This window comes from Giraffa tippelskirchi, chromosome 3 (genome assembly GCF_054371585.1).
Source record: "Giraffa tippelskirchi isolate mGirTip1 chromosome 3, T2T-mGirTip1v1.2.pri, whole genome shotgun sequence".
Taxonomy (NCBI): Eukaryota; Metazoa; Chordata; class Mammalia; order Artiodactyla; family Giraffidae; genus Giraffa; species Giraffa tippelskirchi.
In genome coordinates, this window is record NC_137277.1 from 10,794,430 (window position 1) to 10,815,240 (window position 20,811).

Genomic DNA, 20,811 nt, shown 5'->3' on the forward strand with positions numbered 1-20,811 from the left:
CAGGGGGATGTCCCAGAGCACTGTGCAGGGGCCCACCTCTCCCATCCAGCCCTCCCTGCAGCTGGGCCGGGGTCGTTCTCCTCCGCACAGGGCTCAGCAGCTGCTCATCGCCCTCCTGCAGGACATGGCTCTTCAGAGCACCGTGACCCGCAAGGTGAGGTGGGGGGCTCACCTGGTCCATCCAGGTCCTAGACATGGGGGTCCCACTCGGGTGGGTTCTGCCTCTCCCCCCCGGCCTTCCTTCTCTCCCAACTCACATCATCCCGAGGGAGGGGCCTGATCAACCCCTCCTTCCACCCACAAAATCACAGCCCTACCTGGGGTGGGCTGGAAAACTGTGGGCACTGACTGAGGGTCCCACATGGAGAGTGTAGGCTGCTGACCTGAGGGGGGGTGATCTGGTGTGTCTCTTCCCCGCCATCCAAACCTTCACTTGGGTCTGCGTACTGCCCAGCCTGCATGATCTACTGTGTGCAGATATATCGTGCATGCTCCTTGCCTCTTACTCCCAGGTTACCCCATTTGCCTGCCATGTGCACCCCATTCTTATTCCCCACTGAGGTTGGGCATTGTTAAGTTGCCCCGACATAGAACACTCAGCTGCCCCTGAGCAAGGCACTAGGGCAGCCCCTGGGATTGTGGCAGGGCTAGGCTGGGAGGGCCCTACTCCTCCTTCCTGCCTCCCACTCCCTGACCTTCCTAGGGAGGGCTCAGCCTGAGGACCCTCTTTGGCCACCCCTCATCTCCCATCCCCTGCAACGGGGCAGTGGGCACAGCCTGGGGCCAGCGATCACCCTGGATTTGGGGGGGCAGGCCCCCAGCGCTGTATGACGTTCCTTCTCCCTCATCCAGCAGCCTTCTGGGGGAGCCCGGAAGTTGGTCCGCATTGTCAGTATGGACAGAACCAAGGCTAGCCCTCTGTGGTCAAGCTTTGAAGGGAACCAGTCGGACCTGAGCCGGGTAGAAGGTGAGGCAGGTGGAGCTGGTGGAGGGTCTTCAGGGGCCACAGTGGTTGGTCAGCTTGGTCAGGATAACACCACTCATCTAGGCCAGAATCTGTTTTAAGAATCATAATTGATGTCCATGTGCCCTTCTGGAAAGCAGTTGTTATACACCCTTAGTGACCTTTAACTGATGCTCCTACTTCCGTAACCTACCCCGATAAGATGGTCTGAAGCCACTGGTACAGTCATCTGGACAGCAGTCCTTTTAGAATAGTAAAGTCTAAACATTCTCTAAATGCCCAACACTCCACAAACCAGTGGGGCCTCAGACAGCTGCCGTTTTTAAAAGCCCCAGGGAATATAGTGGCTGGGGTGGGAGGCAGTGGCTGTGACAGAGGCCAGCACAGCACAGACCCTTGTGCAGGTAAAACCATGTGATGAGATAAGCAGAAGTGAATTCAGAGATAGGTAAATCGTTTTGAGTTTATTTTCTTCTTGAAAAGTGCTTTGAGTGCCTGTGTCCTTAGTCACTTCAGTCGTGTCTTCCTCTTTGCAACTCTATGGCCCTCAAGCTCCTCTGCCCATGGGATTCTCCAGGCAAGAAAACTGGAGTGGGTTGCCATGCCCTCTTCCAGGGGATCTTCCCAACCCAATCCGCATCTAATATTACGGAAATGACCAGGAGAGGAGATCAGGGACCAGGGAGGGAGGGAAGGACTCCCTGGGGGATCATGTGTCCCTTAGGGTGAGGCTAGGGAAGAAGACACAGGAAGCTTCCAGACCGTTTGGAAGGATAAACTCAGGTTTTCTATCCTCCCAGTGAGCCAAATGGGGAAAAGAGTTTAAACTTCAGTCTATAAAGGTGATCCTAGAGAAGCAGGACATCTAATCATCAAGTACAAAGAAACCAGTCAGGGCAGGTGTGGAGGCCATGGTGCATCGTGCAGGAGCCTGGTGTGCCCGTTACTGCAGGGGCCGGGCTGCAGCAGCGAGCAAACCAGACACAGGCCGTCCTGGGGGCGGGGGCTGCTGCAGCCTGGCGCCCGGCCCACTCACAGCTCCTTCCTCCCACAGACCCCTCCACCGTGTGCTTTTGGACCGAGAGCTGCTTCACCCTGGTGCCCTATACCCTGGTGCACCCCCACAGGCCCAGCCGGCCCCGGCCCGTGCTCTTCGTGCCCCGGGTGGTTGGGAAGATCCTGATTGAGAAATTGTGCCTCTTCCAAGGGTTTAAGAAATGCCCAGCAGGTACGCTCTCACCTGGGAGTCCCACCTGACTGTCAGGTGGTGGGGCGAGGCCTTGGCAGAACGCTGTATCTGCTTTCCAGGGGGTGGATGACAGAGGAGTGGTCCTGGGGCTGCCGAAACAAAGGACCACAAACCAGGGGGCTTAAGACAGCAGAGATGTATTCTCTTAGTGTTCTGAAGGCTGGAAGTCTGAAGTTAAGATGTCTTCACAGGCTGCCCTTCCCCAAAGGCTGTGGCGGGGGGCATCCTTCCTGCCTCTTTCTGCTCTGGTGGCTGCTGGTGGCTTGTGACTATAACACTCTGATCTCTGCCTCCTCATCTGTGTGTCCCTCTGCCTTCATGTTACTTCCTTATGAGGAGCCAGTCATTGGATTTCAGACCGCCCTACTCCAGTACAACCTCCTCTTAACCAACAGCATCTGCAAGGATCTTATTTCCAAATAAGGTGAAAATCTGAGGTTTCAGATGAACATGGATTTGGGATGGGGGAGAGGTGGGGGGAAGCACAGCTCTGCTGGCAGCTAGGTTTGTACTTCATGGAGTCATACAACCAAAGGGCTCCATCCACCTGCCCAAAGCCACTCAATGCAGAGCCATGGAGATGAACTGGCCAGTGGGAATCCTGGGTCCCAGTGGCCCTGATCTGCAGGAAAGGGGGCTCAGCTGGCTGGAGAGCAGGAGTTAACTCCTTGGCACTTTCTTCCATCCACCATTCCTGGTTGGTGGCTGCCCCAGAGTCAGGCTACAACGTGAGGGTAAACAGGGCCCTGTCCTTCTCTCCTGGAGTTCACAGAGGGGACAGAGGGGAGCAAGTGTAGTCCACACAGTTCCTCCAGTGAGCATCTGCTGTGTGTCAGGCTCTGTGCAGAAGGTTACAGGCCCTGGGTGTTCAGTCTGCGCCTCTGGAGACAGACACTGAAAGACATGGCAGGATGATTGTCTAAGCTCCACAAGTGGCCCAGAGGGGAATTCTTTGGAGAGGGGTAGGGGTGAGGGTGGGGATGACAGGCAGGAGTTTGTGAGCAGAACGAGGCAGTCCAGGCTGAGAAGCAGAATGTGCAAAGTACTGAGGTAGGACGGGGAGGAGGCGGTGGGTGCCTGGAAGTGCCGTGTTATGTGGTGGGCAACGGGACGGGATCAGGCCTGATCTTTGAATGCCTGTTTTGAAAGCAGAATAGCAGACAGACAGGAGAAAGCCTTGGCTAGGGCTGAGCTAAAGACCAGTGGAACCCTCAGGGCCAGAGGTGGTGCAGCAAAGCCATAGCAGGGAAGAGAGGATAGTCCCAAGAGCTGCCTGCAGGGTCTGTGCTGCTCTGGAGGGTGGAGGCTAGCAGGAGGGCACGTGTGGTTTTCACCTGGGAGAGTGGGTGCTATTCAGGGAGAAGGGAGAAGTCTGGGTGTATTCTAACATGTTTATACAGGGCAGGAGTTCTCAACCTGGGCATGACATTCGGGGTCCTTCTCTCTTGTGGGCTGTCCTTTGCATCGCAGATGGGTAACATACCTGGGCCTCAACCCACTCGATGCCAGGAGCAGAGCCCCTCCCCAACAGCTGTGACAGTCAGAAATGTCTCCATACATTGCCAAGTGTCCCTTGGGGGTGAAATTGCCCCTGGTTGAGGACCACTGATTTAAGGGCTTGAGGGATTTCCAGTGTAAGAAGTCGCATGTTAAGTTTGGGGCTTGGGAAGTGATGGGAGAGGGGTTTATCTACATCTGTCCATCCTTCTTTTCCTCCATCCTTCCTTCCACCCAACCTTCCATCCATCCACCCACATCCTGGCATTGACCGGGCACCCACTGTGTCTGAGAGTTCATGGTGAATGTGCAGGGCATGGACTCCTCCAAGCAGAGCAGGGTCAGGTTTATAAAGAGGAAACTCTAGCAAGAGCTTCCCCTAGAGTTCACAGGGGTCCGCAGGGGTGGGGGTGTTCAGCATGGGCTCTTGAGGGAGCAGCTGGGTGTGTGACATCCCATCAACTGTCACCTTCAGAGTACTTGAGCCAGGAGGAGTATGACACCTCCAGCCAGAGAGGGGACATCATTCAGGAGAGAGAGGCATCTGGTGGCCTCTACTGTGTCACCCGCAGAGCAGTCGAGTCCCTCATGGGAAAGGTAAGGGGTGGGGTGGGGGCTGGGAGGAACTCCATCTCCAGAGGAGGGTGTGGGGAGAAAGCAGGAAGGGCCAATCCCCAGGGCTCCCTGGAGCACCCGGGATTGGTGCCTAGCTCATCTCTGGCTCCATCACAGAAAGATCAAACCCTGTTTCTGCCATGTAGGGTACACGTGACCTTGGGCAAGACTTAACTTCCCTGAACCTGTTTCCTCAACACAAGAGATGTTTAATAAACATTTGTTACATGAATGAATAAAATGGAGATAACACTCCATGTTTTAAGGCTCAGGCAAATATATGAAAAGCTCACTGAGAATGATAAAAATTTTCTGTTGATACAAAGCAGTTAGGAACAGCTGTGAGCCAGAAGCACAATGGCCCCATCTCCTTCTAACCCCTAAAGAGGCTGATGGAGCCACTGACTCCTAGGGTTTGAGCTCCATACAAAGCCTCCCTCAATCCCAGTGGCCTCTGATTTCTAGATCAGAGGTGAAAAGTCAAATGGATGAAAACTTTTAAAACTGTACAGCAAGAATGCTCATATACAAAAGGGCATTCCCAAATTCTTTTCCCCATCTCCTTTGCAAACTTCAGTCCTGCCTGTACCCTTCTCTCCACATCTCCCGAGTGTGGGCTCCCCTCACTTCCTCTGAGGCTGAGGCTTACTTCTCTCCCCGCTCCCCCCAGAACACCCACGCCCTCCTGGACATCCAGCTGGACAGTGTCTGTGTCCTGCACAGGATGGAGATCTTCCCCATCATTATCCATGTCTCCATCAATGAGAAGGTGGCAAAGAAATTCAAGTAGGTCGACCCCTGGGGGCTGGTGGTGGGGTGTGAACGGGCACTGGAACTCCCCATGAGGCCCATGGTGAACACGTCCGGAGCCTGTGTCGGGGTTTCCAGGATCTCACCCTGTGCCAGCCCCTGAATGTCACAGGGCAGTTCCCCTGCACCACCCAGGACAAAGGTCCTGCAGCCCAGCCCCTGGGAGCAACTTAGAGGACAGTAAGGTGAGACCCTAGAACCTGACCTCAGCTAAGTCCACATGTTTCCTGGGGTACAGTTAACAGTACAACCACGTTAGGTGAGGGCAGAGATTGAAAAACACTACTTGGTTCATAACTGGGACAAACCCAGACATCCTGCTGCTCCCTTCATAATTTGAGAACTGAAGTTGTAAACTAGACCACTTTCTGTTAGTGCAACGTCATCTAGGGCCCCAGCTGTATTTTCTTCATGAGGCATTTGGTTACCTTGAATCAGGCCACCCATGTCTAGGGCGTCTAGACAGCTGTTGCATCATTGGTCCATCCAGGCCTCTAGAATTCCAAGCTGGCAGCTCATTTCTGGGGCTCTGTGCTGGGAGACAGGTGCAAGGCTCTCCCTAAGCCACCTTCCCATCTCCGGCCCTGGCAGGAAGGCTCTGCAGCGGCTAGGTACCGCAGAGGATCAGCTCCTGGAGGCCGCCAGGCAGGAGGAGGCTGAGCTGGATAAAGTGCCCTGTCTATATAGCAGCCTGGCCCCTGAAAGCTGGAGTGATCTGGATGCCCTGCTTGGCTGCATCCGCCTGGCCATCACGGATGAGCAGAAGAAGGTCGTGTGGACAGAGTAGAGGCCTTGCTGATGGCCCCTATGTCATGAACAAGTTTAGAAAATGAACTTTGATATATCTTACTCAAATAAAAAGCTTTTACAAAATGCTCAGGCCTGTGGCTTCCCCACATGTTCCACAGGATGGAGATGATGGGGGTGGGGAGGGCAACAGGAGCCCATCCACTTAAGAGAACGCCCCTTTTCTGGGCTTTCCCAGGCAGAGCTTCTGCTCCCAGGTGGGCAGAGGCAGGGTAGGTCTGGAGCATTCTACAAGTGCCGTCTGTGCTACAGACTCATGTTCATTCAGGATTCACCCAGTGAATGAGGCAGTTTCACACATTCACCAGTGGCATCTTCATCCCGGGACCCTCTCAAAGAAGGGCAACCTCTGCCCCATACAGACCCCAGGATGAAACCCGTCACTCGAGGAGCCTGCCAAAAATCAACGGTCTCACGGAAACCCAGCCCAGGGGTCGGGAGCCTGACTGTGGGCAAAATGAAGGGAGAAGAAAGCCCAAGGGTCCTTCAGAGGCTCCCTGTCCAGACTAGGATTGACAAATGCTGTCCCCACACTGAGTGTGGTCTGCATCCACCCGCCACCCTTGTGGCACATGGAAATCCATCTCCTCTCAGTGAGGGGCCCAAGAACATCTGTGGTTTCCAAAGAACCAAGAGGGTCTGAAGCCCCATGTCTCAGCCTTTTTTTTCCTGCAGGTCCCCAGACCATCCTCACGTTGTCATGGGTTAGGGATCCTGCAGCATCCTGGGTACCCCCCAGGAATTCATGTGCTGGGACGCGGCTCAGACTCAGGACAGTGGGCCCCCTACTGTAGGGGCGGGAAGGGCCTCACAGTTCGTTGTGGAGTGGCTGGCACTGGGGAGACAGCTTCTCCTCTAGCACCCCATCCGGAGCACACACCCAGGGGTCATGGGTCTCCCACTGCCACTTGACCAGCTGGGTCTGAAGCAGTTCCAGAACCTGGGCATAGCGGGGGTCGGCAGCGAGGTTGTGGGTCTCGTGGGGGTCCTGGCTCCTGTCATAGAGCTCCCAGCGCTCCCGGAAGTAGTAGTGATGCAGGTCCTTGTACCAGCCCGTGGGCTGGCCAGCTGTGGTGCGATTCAGGAGGTCCTGAAAGGTCGGCGAGACATAGAAGTCCTGGTCGATGGGGAAGGGCATTTTGAAGTGGAGGTTGTGCACGAGGTGGAAGTTCTGGTGGTGCACGGAGCGCATGGGGTAGGACATGGTGACCTCGTGGTAGCTCTGGCTGCCGAAGACCGTGGTCCAGAGGGGTTCCGCCTCCAGCACTGGGAGGAGGGACCGCCCAGTGAGCTGGACGGTCTTTGTGCCAAAAATGGCGTAGCTAGGGTAGGGGATGGAGAACCAATCCAAGATGGTGGGCGTGAGATCTGGAAAGGACATGGCATCTCAGCAGGGCAGGCCCTCCAGGGCATCAGGTCCAGCCCCCTGGAAAGGGTGAATCCAAGCCACTCTGGAAGCTGGTGGGCTGCCTCACACATCAAATCACCAGGGAGTAGCTGCTATGCGTCAACCCATTGCCGCTGCATCACCCTCCGGGCTATCATGCCTTCAATATAACAGGAGGCCCCAATTCGGTGATACCCACAATTCTAAAATCCTTGAAGAACGGCCCTAGGGACTTATTCTTGCTCTGTGCTGCAGCCACAACACTCCCTGACCTTGGGGCCAAAGGGAGATGTGAGCTCTGAGCCATGGGGGCCCAAGCATGCTACCACCCTAACCCCTCAAAGTGGGTTTAAGGCACATCAGTATCACCTGGGAACTTGTCAGAAATGCAAATTCTTGGACACCATCCCAGACCTACTGAATCAGACTCTATGCAGTAGGATATTTGGATCCTAGCAAGTGCTCCAGGTGACTGATGCTCCCCAGTGGTCCAGTGGAAAAATGACAGGCGTGAAGGCAGTGAGACCCAAACTAGAATCCAAATTTGGTGCTTACAAGCTGTGTGACCTTGGGCTTCTTACTTTACATCTCAGAGCCTGATTTTTGCAACTGTAGAATGGGGGTGACCACCCCTTTCTCACTGGAGTGGCAACCACATAAGGTAGTGGCTAAGGAGCAACATCTGGACATTGTGGTCCCACTAAACATTCACTTCCTCCCCCACTACCCACTGCCACCCAATCCCTGCTGTATGGGATGCAAAGTCTTACCTAAGAGGCTCACGTAGGCCTCGCTGACCTGGCCCCAGCGTTTTGGGTGCTCTGGGGACGATATCAGCATGGGCTCTGCAGTGCCTGGCCAGTACAGGTTGGTCCTGCCGCTGGGGAAGGGGATCCCATTGTCGGACGTGAAGATGACCAGGGTGTCATTCAAGACGCCTGCTCCACGCAGCTCCTGGAGCACAAGTCCAATCCCTGCGAGGTGTGGAGGGGAGAGCAGAGCTCAGCCACAGGCAGACACGCAGTCATAGGAATGTGTGTGCACTCCTGCATTTCTTCATCAAATCCTGCACCATCAATTCCTTCAGTCACCCCTGCCTTCCTTCCCACCAGCCAGGCCTCTCGTCCAGCAGATCCTAAGACAAGGATCTCGAGATGACATAACCCTAAAGTACCTAAGCAGTCCTTAAATCAAGTGATAAGTGTCTTTATATAAAGAGGAAGGACAAAGACTAAAGAGAAGACACGGGAGGAAGACATATGATAACAGAGGCAGAGATCAGAGTGAAGCAGCCACAAGCCAAGAACACTTGGGGCCATAGGAAGCTGGAAGAGGCAAGGACTCTCCCTCAGAGGCCCCAAAGGGAACACAACCCCACAACATTTTGCCTTCTGGCTTCTGGTCTAAGCTGGGGGCCAGAGATGTGCCCTATCCCATCGCCTGGGCTCCCTGAACCCACCTTGGTCCATCCGGCCAATGGTGGTGTACTGAGCGGCCAGGTCAGCTCGGGCGGCTGGGGTGTCAGGGACGAAGTAAGGCACCTGGGATGGGGCAGGTGGGTGGGAAGTCAAGGTTAGAACAGATGGGTTGGGGGAGGAGACAGAGTGGCCAGTCTTTAAATTGGGGTGGGAGATATAGGTGCCAGCCCTCTTCCCAGGGCCTGAAATCATCTTCCTTCCTGAATGGATTAATCCAGAAGATCTACGCATCTGGGAACATCATTCCATGTCTTTTCCCTTCTCTCTGCCATCCCATGGATGGGGACCTGGCTCCAGTGAGTCAAAGAGTCTCTTCTTACACACCTGGGGCCAGGGTTGCAAACCCACTGGAGGAGCACAGGTCCCCAGATTTACCAAGTGGAAGAAGGGTAGTTCTTGGAAACATGGAGAGGGGCCCTCCTACCTGCACATCCTTTGGGTTGTAGGTCTGGGGGGTCCAGTCTGGAATCCGCCCCATGCCACTCTCCCCATTGCCAAACTTCTCGCAGAACACCCCGTACTGTGGCTGGGAGTGCCCGCAACGGTGGGGGTCATGGAAGGCGACATAGAGGAAGAAAGGCCTGCAGGTGGAAGGCTGGGCTTGAGCGTTGAGGTCAAGGTCAGATGGCTGACCCACCCAGCCTACTTCTACCCTGGGGAGCCTCATCCTTCAGGAAGGAACACCCCTCAGCTTTGCCTACTCCCCTACAACTGATAACCTGTGATCTGTGCCACCTCAGGTTCCTCATGTCTCCTCTTCCTCTGACCAGATCAACTCTGAGTATCTGGAATCTTCTCTCCCGCCCACACCCCAGCTGTCTGAGGACTCCAAGAATCCCAATCAAAGCTTCTGGGAGCTGCACCCAGTATTAACTGCCCAGAGGTCTGGCTAGGTGAGGGCAGTAAGGGGGCGGGACTCTCTGCGCACCTGTCACCCCGCGTCTGCAGGAATTTCCGGACCAGCAGTTTAATTCTAGTGATGTTCCGCCCGACCTGGAGGACAGAGCCGTTCTCCTCCGTGTACGCAAAGTCAAATGGGTACACCATCTCCGGCCCCACGTGCTTCTTCCCAATGATGCCTGGAGCCAGAGAGACAGGCCTGTTCAGAGCCCCTTTGGTCTCCCATTCCCTTCTGCCCCCTTCTCTGCTCCCCAGACCCTGTGTCTTGCTGTGGCCTCCAGAAGGGCAGTGGAGCCCTTTTTCTCATGTGCCCATAGCCCAGTCAGGATCTCTGGAGCAGGGTAGGAAGTTGCTCTCTTGCCCCTGGGGCCACACGAAGCCCCTCACCTGTGTGAACGCCAGCTCGGCCCAGCAGCAGTGGCAGGCTCTGCACCCGGTCGAAGGAGTTGAAGTGGTGGACATCCTGGTGCAGGCCATACATTCCGTTCTGATGCTGCGAGCAGAGATGCTGTGATGCAGGATGCTACCTGGTCCTACCCCCCCTGCCCTTCATTCCCCCCTGCAAGTTCCCGCTCTCCCAAGCTCACCAACCTGGCCCTTCACAGGCTCCTGACTTAGCGTCCTCGGAGAGGTTTTCTCCGTCTCTCACTTCCCACCCAACAAGCCCATAGGTCGTTCCCATGGGACTTTGGCAGGAAATACAACAGAGTGGGAGAATGTACACCAAAATTAGGAGTAGCCTTTATTTTCTTCTTTTTGCATATCTATACTTTCCAATTTTTCTATCAAGACCACACACTATTGAGTGAAAGCCATCCCAGCAAGCCGTTTTATAGCATGAAACAAATTGTCATATGTTATAAACTCAGACTAGAGAAATGTAAGAAGGTAAAGCCCTGTCCTTATTCCTGCAGCCCATTGTCCAGAGGTGAGCATGGCCTAGAGCTGCCTGATTAACCTTTCAGGAAGTTTCTGTGTTCAGGTCACAGTCTCCTCTTTATGTAGGCCTTCTCGTCACTGGCTCAGGCTCTTAGAAAGAAATGCACAGACCATAGCTGTGCTTCTATAAAATAATGTTGTAAAGTAACACATCAAGAGTAAGTGCCCATGTACACTGGGTTCACAGTAGCACTATGCCAACAGCCAAAGGTGGAATCAACCCAAGTGTCCATTAACAGATCAATCAATAAATAACATATGCTCTATCACACAATGGAACATTACTCAGCTTTGAAAAGTAGCGAGTTACTGACACGTGCCACTACTCGGGTGAAGCTTGGGGACATTATGCTGAGTGAAACCAGCCAGTCACAAAAAGGCAAATACCGTCTGACTCCACTTACGTGAGGTACCGAGAGTAACCAAATTCACAGAGACAGAAAGTTGACTGGTGGTTGTGGCTGGTGGTGCGGCAGGAAGGAATTACTGTTTAATGGGGACACAGTTTCAGTTTGGGGTGATAAAAACGTCCATGGTGGTGATGGTTACACAACAATGTAAATGTACTTAATGCCACTGAGCTGTATCCTTGAAACAGTTAAAACAGTAAATTTTAAAATTATATATATATGTGTGTGTGTGTGTGTATCGGCTCAATAAAAATAGAGTAAGTGCCTTAAATGGCAGCTTTTACTGTCACACAAGCTCCTGGGACAATATCATTACAAGAATGAACACTGGGCTGAGCAAATACCTGCCAGGCATCTTACTATGAGCTTTACACATAGGGTGTTAACTTGGCCAATCCTATAGTAACCCTGGGAGTGAGCTATTATCATGACCCCATCTTACAGGTGAGGAGACTGAGGCTCACAGAGGAAAGTAATTGCTCACAGTCACAGAGTGGTGGAGCAGGGCTGCACTTGGACTATTTGGCTGGGGGTGAGGGAGGGAAGGTGGACAATGCCCAGGGAGACCAGGGAGGTGTTCTCAGCAGCAGAGGCCTTGGGGCACTCTCTCCTCCTGCCCTCCTGCCACCCTCACCTGGGGCAGGCCAGTGAGGAGGCTGGCGCGGCTGGGAGAGCAGCTGCTGACGGAGGTGAAGGCATTGCGGAAGACAAGACTCCGGCGGGCCAAGGCGTCCAGATGAAGGGTAGAGATGGCGCTGTTGTTGTAGGCACCACTCTCAAAGCCTCCGTCATCCGCTGAGGAAGATGGAAAACAAAGGACACAGTGGGCTGGGCTCAGAAGGAGCAGCATGTGGAAGTGAGAGACCTGGGTCCTGCTGCAGTGGTCTGGGCCAGTGATGCCCAGGCGGGTATGATACCTGGGCGGTGTGATACCTAGCAGGTGTGATTCCTAGATGGGCATGATATTCAGCAGGCCTGTTACTTGAGTGAGAATGCCACAAGACATATATGAAAAGTGGGTGAACATGTTAGGAGGCAGAGAGAAAACTCAGGTGGCCCTGAGATCCAGGCAGGGATACCCATGCAGTCCTGGGCTCTGAAGACATGCATGAGAATATGGATCCACGTGCAGGTTCTCTGCCCATGCGCCTAAGAGTGGGGGAGCTGAAGGGGGTCCCTCAGTGCAGGGCTGTAGGGCTGTTTGTGTTACAATTAGTTGAAGGGCCTGCCCAAGACCACAATGTTAATCAGAAAGCGAGACCCTGGCAGAGAGCCAGACCTCAAAAGAGGAAAGATTCGGGTTGTCTTGTGAGAGCTGGGCCCTGGTTACCCAAACAGGAAGTCTGGTGAACAGCGGAGTGCTAGAGGAACGTTGGGTTTCAGAGTGGTGGGGGCCAATGGAAAAGGTGGGTTGGGGGCTGCTCTCTTCAGCCAGAAGGAGAAGAGCTGAGCTATAGCGCTTTGGGGTCTAAAAAGGAAGGGCAAACAGGGGGTTATCACTGCTGGGGAGAAGATGAGAGCCCGAGGGCATTCTAGCTGGTCTCTGGGGCCTTGGGCACCAGCCCTTCTTCTGGCATCCGCTCCGTAATCCCTGGAAAACCGCCCCGCCTCCCCTGGGGGGCGGAGACCGCAGGGTTAGCCTGGCTGCTCCGGGGTACAGGATCAGAACCGGGGGCAGGAGAGGAGTGTGAATGCTGGTGCCGACCCCTCCAGACCCTCCAGTGGGCAGGGCCGCCTCTGCCTGCCTCTCCAAGGAGCTGACCACAAAGAGTCTGGGACCAGCAAAGAAAGGAGACGGGGAACGAATGGATATGGGGGCTGCAGCGCACTGAGAGATAGCACCGGCCGCTTCTGGGGGCGCTAACCGGCAGCGGTGGAGGGCGGTGTCCGGGGTGCCAGCTGGTCAGCACTTACCAAGGATCAGCAGCACGTTCCGGGGACGCGCCCGGTGTACACAACAGAGACCCACGGAGAGCAGCAGCACCCAGCAGACCTGCCCAGAGCTGCGCATGGTGGCGGCTCCAGCCTGGCCCCCAGCCCTGCGGTCACGTGAGCACCAGAGCCGCCCCGCCCCACCCTCGGTCACGTGTACACCAGGCCCGCCCAGGACCCGCCCCCGCTCCGCTCCCCCTCCCTCTCCGGTTTCTGCAGACCCGCTGCGGAGACGACGGGAGACCCGGAGCGGCGGAGACGACGGGAGACCCGGAGCTGTGGCGTCCGGTGAGTGCGCGGCGGACGGCGGCGGGGCCTGGGACCGGGACCGGGTGAGCGAGCCGCTCGGGTACCGGCCGGGATCGCTGGTGGGCGGCCGACTCGGGGGTCGACATGCGGTCCGAGAGTGCAGGAGCCTCCCCCGGGGACCCCGCTCCCACCTACTTCATCCCCACCCACTTCATCCCCACCCACTTCATCCCCACCCACTTCATCCCCACCCACTTCATCCCCACCCAGGTCCCCTACACCCTCCGTCTTGCTGGGGCTAGAAGGCCACAGACGGTCGGCTGGCGTGGGATCCCCACGCCTTAGACCCCAGCGTCCGGGGCAAGAGGCTTTGGGGGTGGGGGGCAGGTTCTGTCCGGAACATCCTCGCGGGGGTCAGGAGTAGGGGGTGGGCTGAGACGGGCTTTGCGCGCCAGGGGCGCCAGAGAATGCGCGACCCGAATTAGTGGGGGAGCCGCTGACGTTCGTTCAGAACCGACTAGAATACCTAGGGCTCCTCTAAAGATGAAACGCCACAGGTGGGGGTTGGGGTGAGGCGCAGCCTTGGGATGGGAGCCCCCCCACCACAGCGCCGCAGTCTGCCGTAGTGGGTGGAGCCTGCTGTGGTGCGCACTTGGAAAACCTCAGGGCGCTCGCACGTCCAGGCACCCCTCCCACTCCTCGCCGGACAGCTATGGCTGTCCCCGTGGACCTGCTTTTCTCTGCACTGCTCCCCGTTAAATTTTCAGGGAGAGCGGGGAATAAAAAAGGAAATAAATTTTCCTGGGAAGCGAAACCTTGAGTCTCGTTACCATTAGGCTTCTCATTGAGAAATCTTTTTTTTTTTTTCTTTCTGGGCCAGAGTTGATGGAGGAAGAGAAGGCACCTAGGCTCTGGGCAGGTGGGGTTCGGGGAGAGCAGTCGGTTAGGAGGGGGCACTGCACCTTCCATTGGGGGCTTCTGTACATAAGCTGTTGGTTTCCTGATTGAGATCAGCAAGGTGGGGGGGAGATTTAACCCGTCTGGCTCCACCCCTCTACGTGGGAGTAGACCAATGGCGCATCTTTTGATGTCTCTGGGCAACCCCCTCCTCCCTTATTGCTGGGTTTTCTGAAGCCCAGACACTGATTGCTGGTCTGTGTCCTAACCCCCCTCCAGACATGTCGCCTCCTATGTCTCCTATGAAGCCACCCAAGGGCTTTGCCCCTATGTCCTGCTGCTGGTCCACTGAGACCATGCAGAAGTGGCTGCCTTTCCTGGGCTGGCTGCCTGATTACACCTGGTACGCCCTAAAGATGGACTTCATCGCTGGGATCTCAGTCGGACTCACAGTCATTCCCCAGGCGCTGGCCTATGCCGAGGTGGCTGGACTCCCTCCCCAGGTGAGATGGCTGCCCCTGCTGCCCCCCACCTCCTTTCCCCTCAGCCTGACCCCACTCCAGGCCTTAGTGCTCATTCAGGAACAGAGTAGAAACGCATAGTATCCCCTCCAGACAAGGGGGGACCCTGGGTTCCAGTCCCACAAAGCCTTATTTTATAACCTAGAGCATGTGATGGCCTTTGGGAAGACACGTGCCCCTGTAACCCTTCTTGTCACAGTTGTCACACAGAGGCACCAAGCTAGTTCTGGATGGCCTGATGGGGCCATTGAGATGACTCACCCTGGTTTTAAGAACCCTTTCTCAGGCTCAGGGACTCAGACATAAGAGTCCCTAGTGGGACTCAGGGACTAGGCCGAGGTGGGTGTGGGTAGAAAAGAGGCCCCTAATCACTGTGGGTCCACAGCCTTGGGAACAGAGGGTAAGCAGTTTGCCCTGCCTGTATGTACTGCTGTGCGTAAGATACACAACAGACAACACAGTTTCCTCTGCTCAGTCAGCTACACCAGGGACCCCTGGAGGTCTGCCGTGTGCCTCCTGGGTATTCACTTCTCTCTTTGCCCAACAGTACGGCCTCTACTCTGCCTTCATGGGGTGCTTCGTATATTTCTTTCTGGGTACCTCCCGAGATGTAACTCTGGGCCCCACGGCCATCATGTCCCTCCTGGTCTCCTTCTACACCTTCCACGAGCCTGCGTACGCTGTGCTGCTGGCCTTTCTGTCGGGCTGCATCCAGTTAGGCATGGGGCTCCTGCGCTTAGGTAAGACTCTCGGGCCTTTCTGGCATGGGGGTGGGGGACTACAGTTCTCCTCCTGGGGATGCCATGCCTTCAGCAGTTGCTTCTTTGCATTTCAAGGGCTATCCCAGTGTGTGTGTGTGTGTGTGTGTGCGCGCGCAGTGTGTGTGTGTCTAAGGAAGGATGACTCTCAGCCTTTCTCTATTATGCTCAGCCAGGACACTTGGAGAAGTGCCCAGGGGCTCAGTCCGTAGTCTCTCCTGCTCTCCAAACCAGCCCAAACAGGGCATGCCCCCCACTAGTCTTTAGCCCCAGTCCAACCCTCACCTCTCCCAGCCCACATTGAGCCAGTAGGGCTGGGACCAGCGTGGTGTTCCCTCTTGGCTGTCCAGGGCTCCTGCTGGACTTCATCTCCTGTCCCGTCATTAAAGGTTTCACCTCGGCTGCTGCCATCATCATCGGCTTCGGGCAGATCAAGGTAGGCACACTAGTTGGCCCTGGGCACCTGCCGGCTAACAGGACTGAGGCCGGGTCCTGGTATGTGTAGGCCTGTCAAACTCTTGCTCGTTGAGGGTCCAGAGCCTGTGGTGCTGACCTGAGTCTCCATTAATAAAACCATCCTTTGGGGGAGATGTTGAGTAATGGCCAAGTTCTACCACAGGTAATTTGGGGAACCAGTAATGATAGCCCCCACACTTGTCAGAGTTTTCATGCCTAAGTGTTTGGTTCACCTCACAGAGTTCTGCAGCCTCAGATACACACTCAGCCATCAGGTCTTCACAAATCACAAGCATACTGCCAAAATTTCCACAAGCAAATTGCTCCCCCAAGCTAATTTAGCTAGGTGATTTCATTTTTATGTCTCCCCACCCCCAACTTCTCATTCACTGTTTTTCAAATATCATGCTCCTTTATGTTTCCATTTAAAAGTCTGTGGCAAGTATTGGAATCAGTAATCATTGGTCATCTGAGGATATCATTTGTTCTCCTTCCACTGGGTTCTGAGGGCCTGGAGGGCAGGGACTGTTTTGCTTCCAAAGTGGCTGTCCCAAGCTGTGCTGTGCAGAATGAAACTCAGCTGAATCGTAGAGATTTAGGGTCACAGACACATGCACACACCAGGCTCTCCATGGTGTGATTCCCACAGTCAGGCTCCGCTTCAGTCTGGCCGGCGACAGTCTTCAAGGATGGAGGCCAAGTAAGAAAGTGAGAACACAAAGCTCCAGAGGGTGCATGTGAGAGAGACTAAGGTAGCTGACCCGTTTGGGTGCGGGACTGAATGCACCCTGCATTTAGTTCTCACAAGTCCCCTGGGAGGTAGGCTTATCATTATCTCCATTTACAGGGGAGGAAACAGCCTAGAACAATGTGGGTAAATTCAAAGGATAGATTATGTACACACATATGTCAGGGTAAGCTCGGCAAAGGCTGTTTCGTGGGATGCTGTGTCCTTTATTCTGGAAACATTATCCTTCCTTTTTAGTGTCAAGAATGCTCTTTTTTTCATAACACAGTGAGAGGGTAGCTGCTTCACGCATTCCTATTCGGCAACCGTAGGCCTTGTCTTCAAAACCTTGACTATGTCATGACAGCCCTCTGAGAGCCTTTAGGCTGGGGTGGGGTGGGGTGGGGTTCCCCTTGACCTGCCCAAACCGGAGTCCCCTGCCCAGGACAGAAACCCCTGTGTGTGTCCCCCTCCTCAGTGTCCTTCCCCTTCAGTGGCTGTGTGCACAGAGGGTTTTTGGGGTCCTTGGAGCCTGACCACTTTCGGAGTCTGGCCTCGACTGCCCCTTCTGATCCCAGCCAGATAAAGAACTACAGCACAGAGCGGCGCCCCTTCTCCCTGACGAGGGCTGCTGCTTTGGCGGGGGCCGCCCCCGCCCCGGCCCCACCCGCGCAGTTCTGCTTGCCTGCGCAGATTTTTCCTTCCGGTAGTGGGCCGTGCCCGGCGGGCGGGCCTCCAAGTGACAGACGCGGTCTCGGGCCAACGGAGGTGGGGCCTATGCTGTGGAGGGCGGGCCGCTAGGTGATAGGAGGCCGGTCAGCTCGGGCGGGTCGGGGCCCCAGGACTCCGGACCCTGGACCCTTAACCAGGGCACTTGTTGAACGAGTTTCCTTGGCTTGAGGTCGGCCATACTGATCTTCTTCGGACAGGAAAATAATTTGCAAAGGCCTGAAACAGCGTGAAATGCCCTCTGCGTCCCCTCTCCCTTGGGGAGGGTTGACTTCCATCTGCCCGTGGGGGGCTTTGGGAATGGACTTAGATAAGCCCAGTAGAGCCAGCAAGTGTGTTCCCTCAGGAAGGGCGCTTGGGGGTAGGGGACTCCAGGTTTAGAACAGCATTAAGACGCTGCAAGGGAGAGGCCTCGGTTTATGTTGCAGAAGGTTGTCTAACCACAATCTCTGTTTGAACAGAACCTGTTGGGACTGCAGCACATCCCCAGGCAGTTTTTCCTGCAAGTGTATTACACTTTCCACAACATCGGAGAGACCAGGTACCCGGTCGGCTGAGTTTCTCCCCCTGGTATTAGTAAGCTCTTCCTTGTAGACCCCTCTCCCAGTCCCCTTCCCGTTTCCACTCCCAGGTAGCATTTATTCCAGTTCTCTGGGGCCCTGCTGCTTAAACAGGGGTCCCATGAGCAGTACCATTGGCATCACCTGGCAGCTGGTAAGATATACACACACTGGCCGGCACAGACCTGAATTGGTCAGGTTGACAAGAGCCCCGGGTGATTGGCCAGCATATTGATTGAAGCTTGAGAAGCTCCTCTCCCGTCAGTCCAGTGCGCCAGTCAACATGACCCCATGCAGGGCTTTCTCAGATGGTTGAAATAAGAAGAGACCACGAAAGGGAGGGGCAGGCAGTCTGTCACTCAAAGAATTCATAGTTCAGCGAAGAGGAGAACATAGGGCAGGGGGAGGCCGAGGCCAGCAGATAACGCAGGTTCCCAAGGGATGGGCGGCAGGTAGAGGCGGTTCCCTCAGCAAGTGCCTCCCTGAGATGTAGCTGCGTCTCCCAGAGGGCCAGTGGGTTAAAAGGACAAATAGGAGATGCTCCTGGCCACAGGAACACAGGAGCCTGTGCCGGCGGCTCCTGGTCAGGACCCCTCTCTGACTGAAGGGGCAAGAGGAAGAAATGACCAGGAGGGAGCTGTAGGGGGAGCTACCTGGAGGGAGTCGGGGAGGAACCTTGTGATCATCGTCGTCTTCCCTTTTGATCTGCTGCTGAGGTTTCCAGGCCCATAAGATATACCTGGTGGGAGTCACAGGGGGCAGTGGAGATGGAGATGGACTGGTCAGAAGTGAGTCTTCTGGAACCAACTAGGCATTTGTAGCCCAGAGAGCTACAAACTGAAACTGTGAGTCGTAGTGCAGCTACCACTGTGATCTGGCCCTCAACCCCTAGGGCCTGCATACCTACTGAGTTTTGAATAAAGATTTGAAGTGGAATAGGGGCACAGATTTCTTAGGAAAAAGCAAAAAGAGCATTCCAGCATCCAAAGGCCAGAAGGCCGGTGCTGTCCATGGGGTTGGGCAGTGACCAGTGTCCATCTGCAGGGTGGGCGATGCAGTGCTGGGGCTGGTCTGCATGGTGCTGCTGCTGGTGTTGAAACTGATGCGGGACCACGTGCCTCCTGTCCATCCCGAGATGCCCACCGGAGTGCGGCTCAGCCATGGGCTGGTTTGGACTGCCACCACAGGTGAGGGAGCCTTCAGGCTGAGGGAGCACTTCCACAGTTGTCTTGTATAACCTGGGCTCACTTTGTGGTCACCCCAGGAATCGGAATCCCACCCCTCGAGATTCTCACATCACTCACTAGGTGGTTCTGATATGCAGCCGGCCTGGAAACTGGTTTAGCAGCGGAAGTTCTCCGCCAGGAATGACTTTGTACACCATGCCCCTGCCCCGCAACCGTGGGACTTTTGCCAATGTCCAGAGACATTTTTGGTTAGCCCTGTGCAGCAAAGCTGTTTCTGGCATGTGATGGGTGGAGACCAGGGACATCGATAAACATCCTGCAGTGTACAGTCACCCATGGCAAAGAATGATCTGATCCAAAACAGCAGTGCGAAGGCTGAGAAACCCTGGCAGGTCTCTGGAGGAAAAAACTAGTTCCACTGAGACAAACTGGTCCTGTTTTAATTGTGCAGCTGCAGAGGGTAAGGGCTGTCCTAATAGCTTACTTGGTAAAGAATCCACCTACAATGCAGGAGATCCTGGCTCTATTCCTGAGTCAGGAAGATCTGCTGGAGAAGGGATAGGCTACCCACTGCAGTATTCTTGGGCTTCTCTTGTGGCTCAGCTGGAAAGAATCTACCTGCAATGTGGGAAACCTGGGTTCGATCCCTGGGAAGATCCCCTGGAGAAGGGAAAGGCTACCCACTCCAGTATTCTGGCCTGGAGAATTCCATGGACTGTATAGTCCAGGTTGCAAAGAGTTAGACACAACTGAGCAGTTTTCACTTTTCACTTTCAGAGGGTAAAGATTTTGCTTTGGGCCTGGAATCAACCAGAGGATCTATAAAGAAAGGCTGAGATGACAGGCTGCCAGATGAGGAGAGTTCACGAGACCATTGGTTGATTGAAGGGCCATCTCTGGGTAGGGGAGGTGAGGGATGGGAGTGGGGTGTCAATAGAAATCTCTCCACTGAGCTGCCAGTAGGTGACACCGAGATAGAATGGCAAGTATAGCAAAGCAAGGAAGTGCTAATATCAGAGCTGAAGGGAACAGAAATCACCCCACTTGGACCTACTCTTTGGTGGCTGTGAAATCCAGCCACATGTGAGAAGAAGGGGTGGCTAGATTCTTAGCCCTTGAATCACTTCCAGATTCTCCAGCTGGTTCTCAGTCCCTCGAGTCACTCACCAGACCCTGTTCAGCAGCCTGAAGGCCATGGGTAAATGTTGAGCACTCCAGAGGGTGGTGAGGGTGGAAGAGCAGTGGGTTTATAGTGAAAATTCCTGAGGACTTACCTGGTGATTCAGTGGAAACTGCAGGGCGCACAGGTTGAATTCCTGATCTGGCAACTATGATCTTGCATGCTGCAAGGTGTGGCCAAAAAATAAAAACAACTGAGTTTCTAAGATACCCTTTTCTGTATTCCTCCAGCCATCTACAGGTAACTTAAAAAACCTGTTTAAGAATAAAGCAAAACTCCTGGCTTCAAGTCCTAGCTTGGCCATTTGGCACTTGCGTGAGTTGTTTTCAAAATTTTATGCACTTTAGTATAGTCATCTGTAAGATAATGAAAACAGGTTCTCTTGTCTAGAAGTTTGACACCGAAAGTGTGGACTTGGACCAGCAGCTTGGAAACTTGTTGGAAATGCAGACTCTCAGGAAGCACTTCACAAACATCACTTCTTTTGATTCTCATCATGGCCTTGAGGATAGGGTATTATTTTCCCTGTTTTGCCAATGAGGGAAGTAAGGCTCTGAAA

The 20,811-nt window shown here is 54.7% G+C and overlaps 3 protein-coding genes across 10 annotated transcripts in view; 2 read left to right on the forward strand and 1 right to left on the reverse strand.

The window, feature by feature from the left end:
• Window positions 1-6,010, forward strand: part of CARD14 (caspase recruitment domain family member 14) — a 21,173-nt gene extending 15,163 nt beyond the window's left edge. The window contains 6 exon segments of the mRNA XM_081575757.1: window positions 91-154; window positions 853-976; window positions 2,019-2,192; window positions 4,186-4,307; window positions 4,996-5,111; window positions 5,727-6,010. Of these exon segments, the coding sequence (XP_081431883.1) occupies window positions 91-154; window positions 853-976; window positions 2,019-2,192; window positions 4,186-4,307; window positions 4,996-5,111; window positions 5,727-5,922 (796 nt within the window). The 3' untranslated portion in view covers window positions 5,923-6,010.
• On the reverse strand, window positions 1,416-13,099 carry SGSH (N-sulfoglucosamine sulfohydrolase). Of its 6 annotated transcripts, none has more exons than XM_081575764.1 (8): window positions 12,971-13,099; window positions 11,691-11,851; window positions 10,095-10,200; window positions 9,736-9,886; window positions 9,232-9,388; window positions 8,789-8,870; window positions 8,100-8,303; window positions 1,416-3,107 (listed from the first exon to the last, which is right to left on the reverse strand). In XM_081575764.1, exons 1-8 carry the CDS (start codon window positions 13,065-13,067, stop codon window positions 3,082-3,084), a joined length of 984 nt encoding a protein of 327 aa, XP_081431890.1. In that variant the 5' UTR covers window positions 13,068-13,099; the 3' UTR covers window positions 1,416-3,081. The 6 variants fall into 6 exon arrangements, with proteins under 6 accessions (XP_081431890.1, XP_081431889.1, XP_081431887.1 ...); XM_081575763.1 differs by lacking the exon at window positions 1,416-3,107 and adding an exon at window positions 4,514-7,032; XM_081575761.1 differs by lacking the exon at window positions 1,416-3,107 and adding an exon at window positions 4,514-7,310.
• Window positions 13,066-20,811, forward strand: part of SLC26A11 (solute carrier family 26 member 11) — a 27,348-nt gene continuing 19,602 nt past the window's right edge. Inside the window, exons 1-6 of one of the 3 annotated variants that reach the window (XM_081575758.1) lie at window positions 13,066-13,276; window positions 14,414-14,637; window positions 15,203-15,395; window positions 15,764-15,849; window positions 17,787-17,866; window positions 18,930-19,072. In XM_081575758.1, coding sequence (XP_081431884.1) covers window positions 13,066-13,276; window positions 14,414-14,637; window positions 15,203-15,395; window positions 15,764-15,849; window positions 17,787-17,866; window positions 18,930-19,072 — 937 coding nt within the window. Of the gene's footprint in view, window positions 13,321-14,413; window positions 14,638-15,202; window positions 15,396-15,763; window positions 15,850-17,786; window positions 17,867-18,929; window positions 19,073-20,811 lie in introns of all 3 variants that reach the window. The other 2 variants (XR_014078513.1, XM_081575759.1) reach the window with 2 other exon arrangements.

Bases quoted from the DNA above. Each gene is read 5' to 3' on its own strand.
- SGSH (XM_081575760.1), bottom strand. From the start codon at position 13,067: ATGCGCAGCTCTGGGCAGGTCTGCTGGGTGCTGCTGCTCTCCGTGGGT. The intron at 11,852-12,970 runs GTAAGTGCTGAC...CATCTTCCTCAG, and splicing joins GAACGTGCTGCTGATCCTTG to CGGATGACGGAGGCTTTGAG. The intron at 8,871-9,231 runs GTAGGAGGGCCC...GCCCCATCCCAG, and splicing joins ACAACCCAAAGGATGTGCAG to GTGCCTTACTTCGTCCCTGA.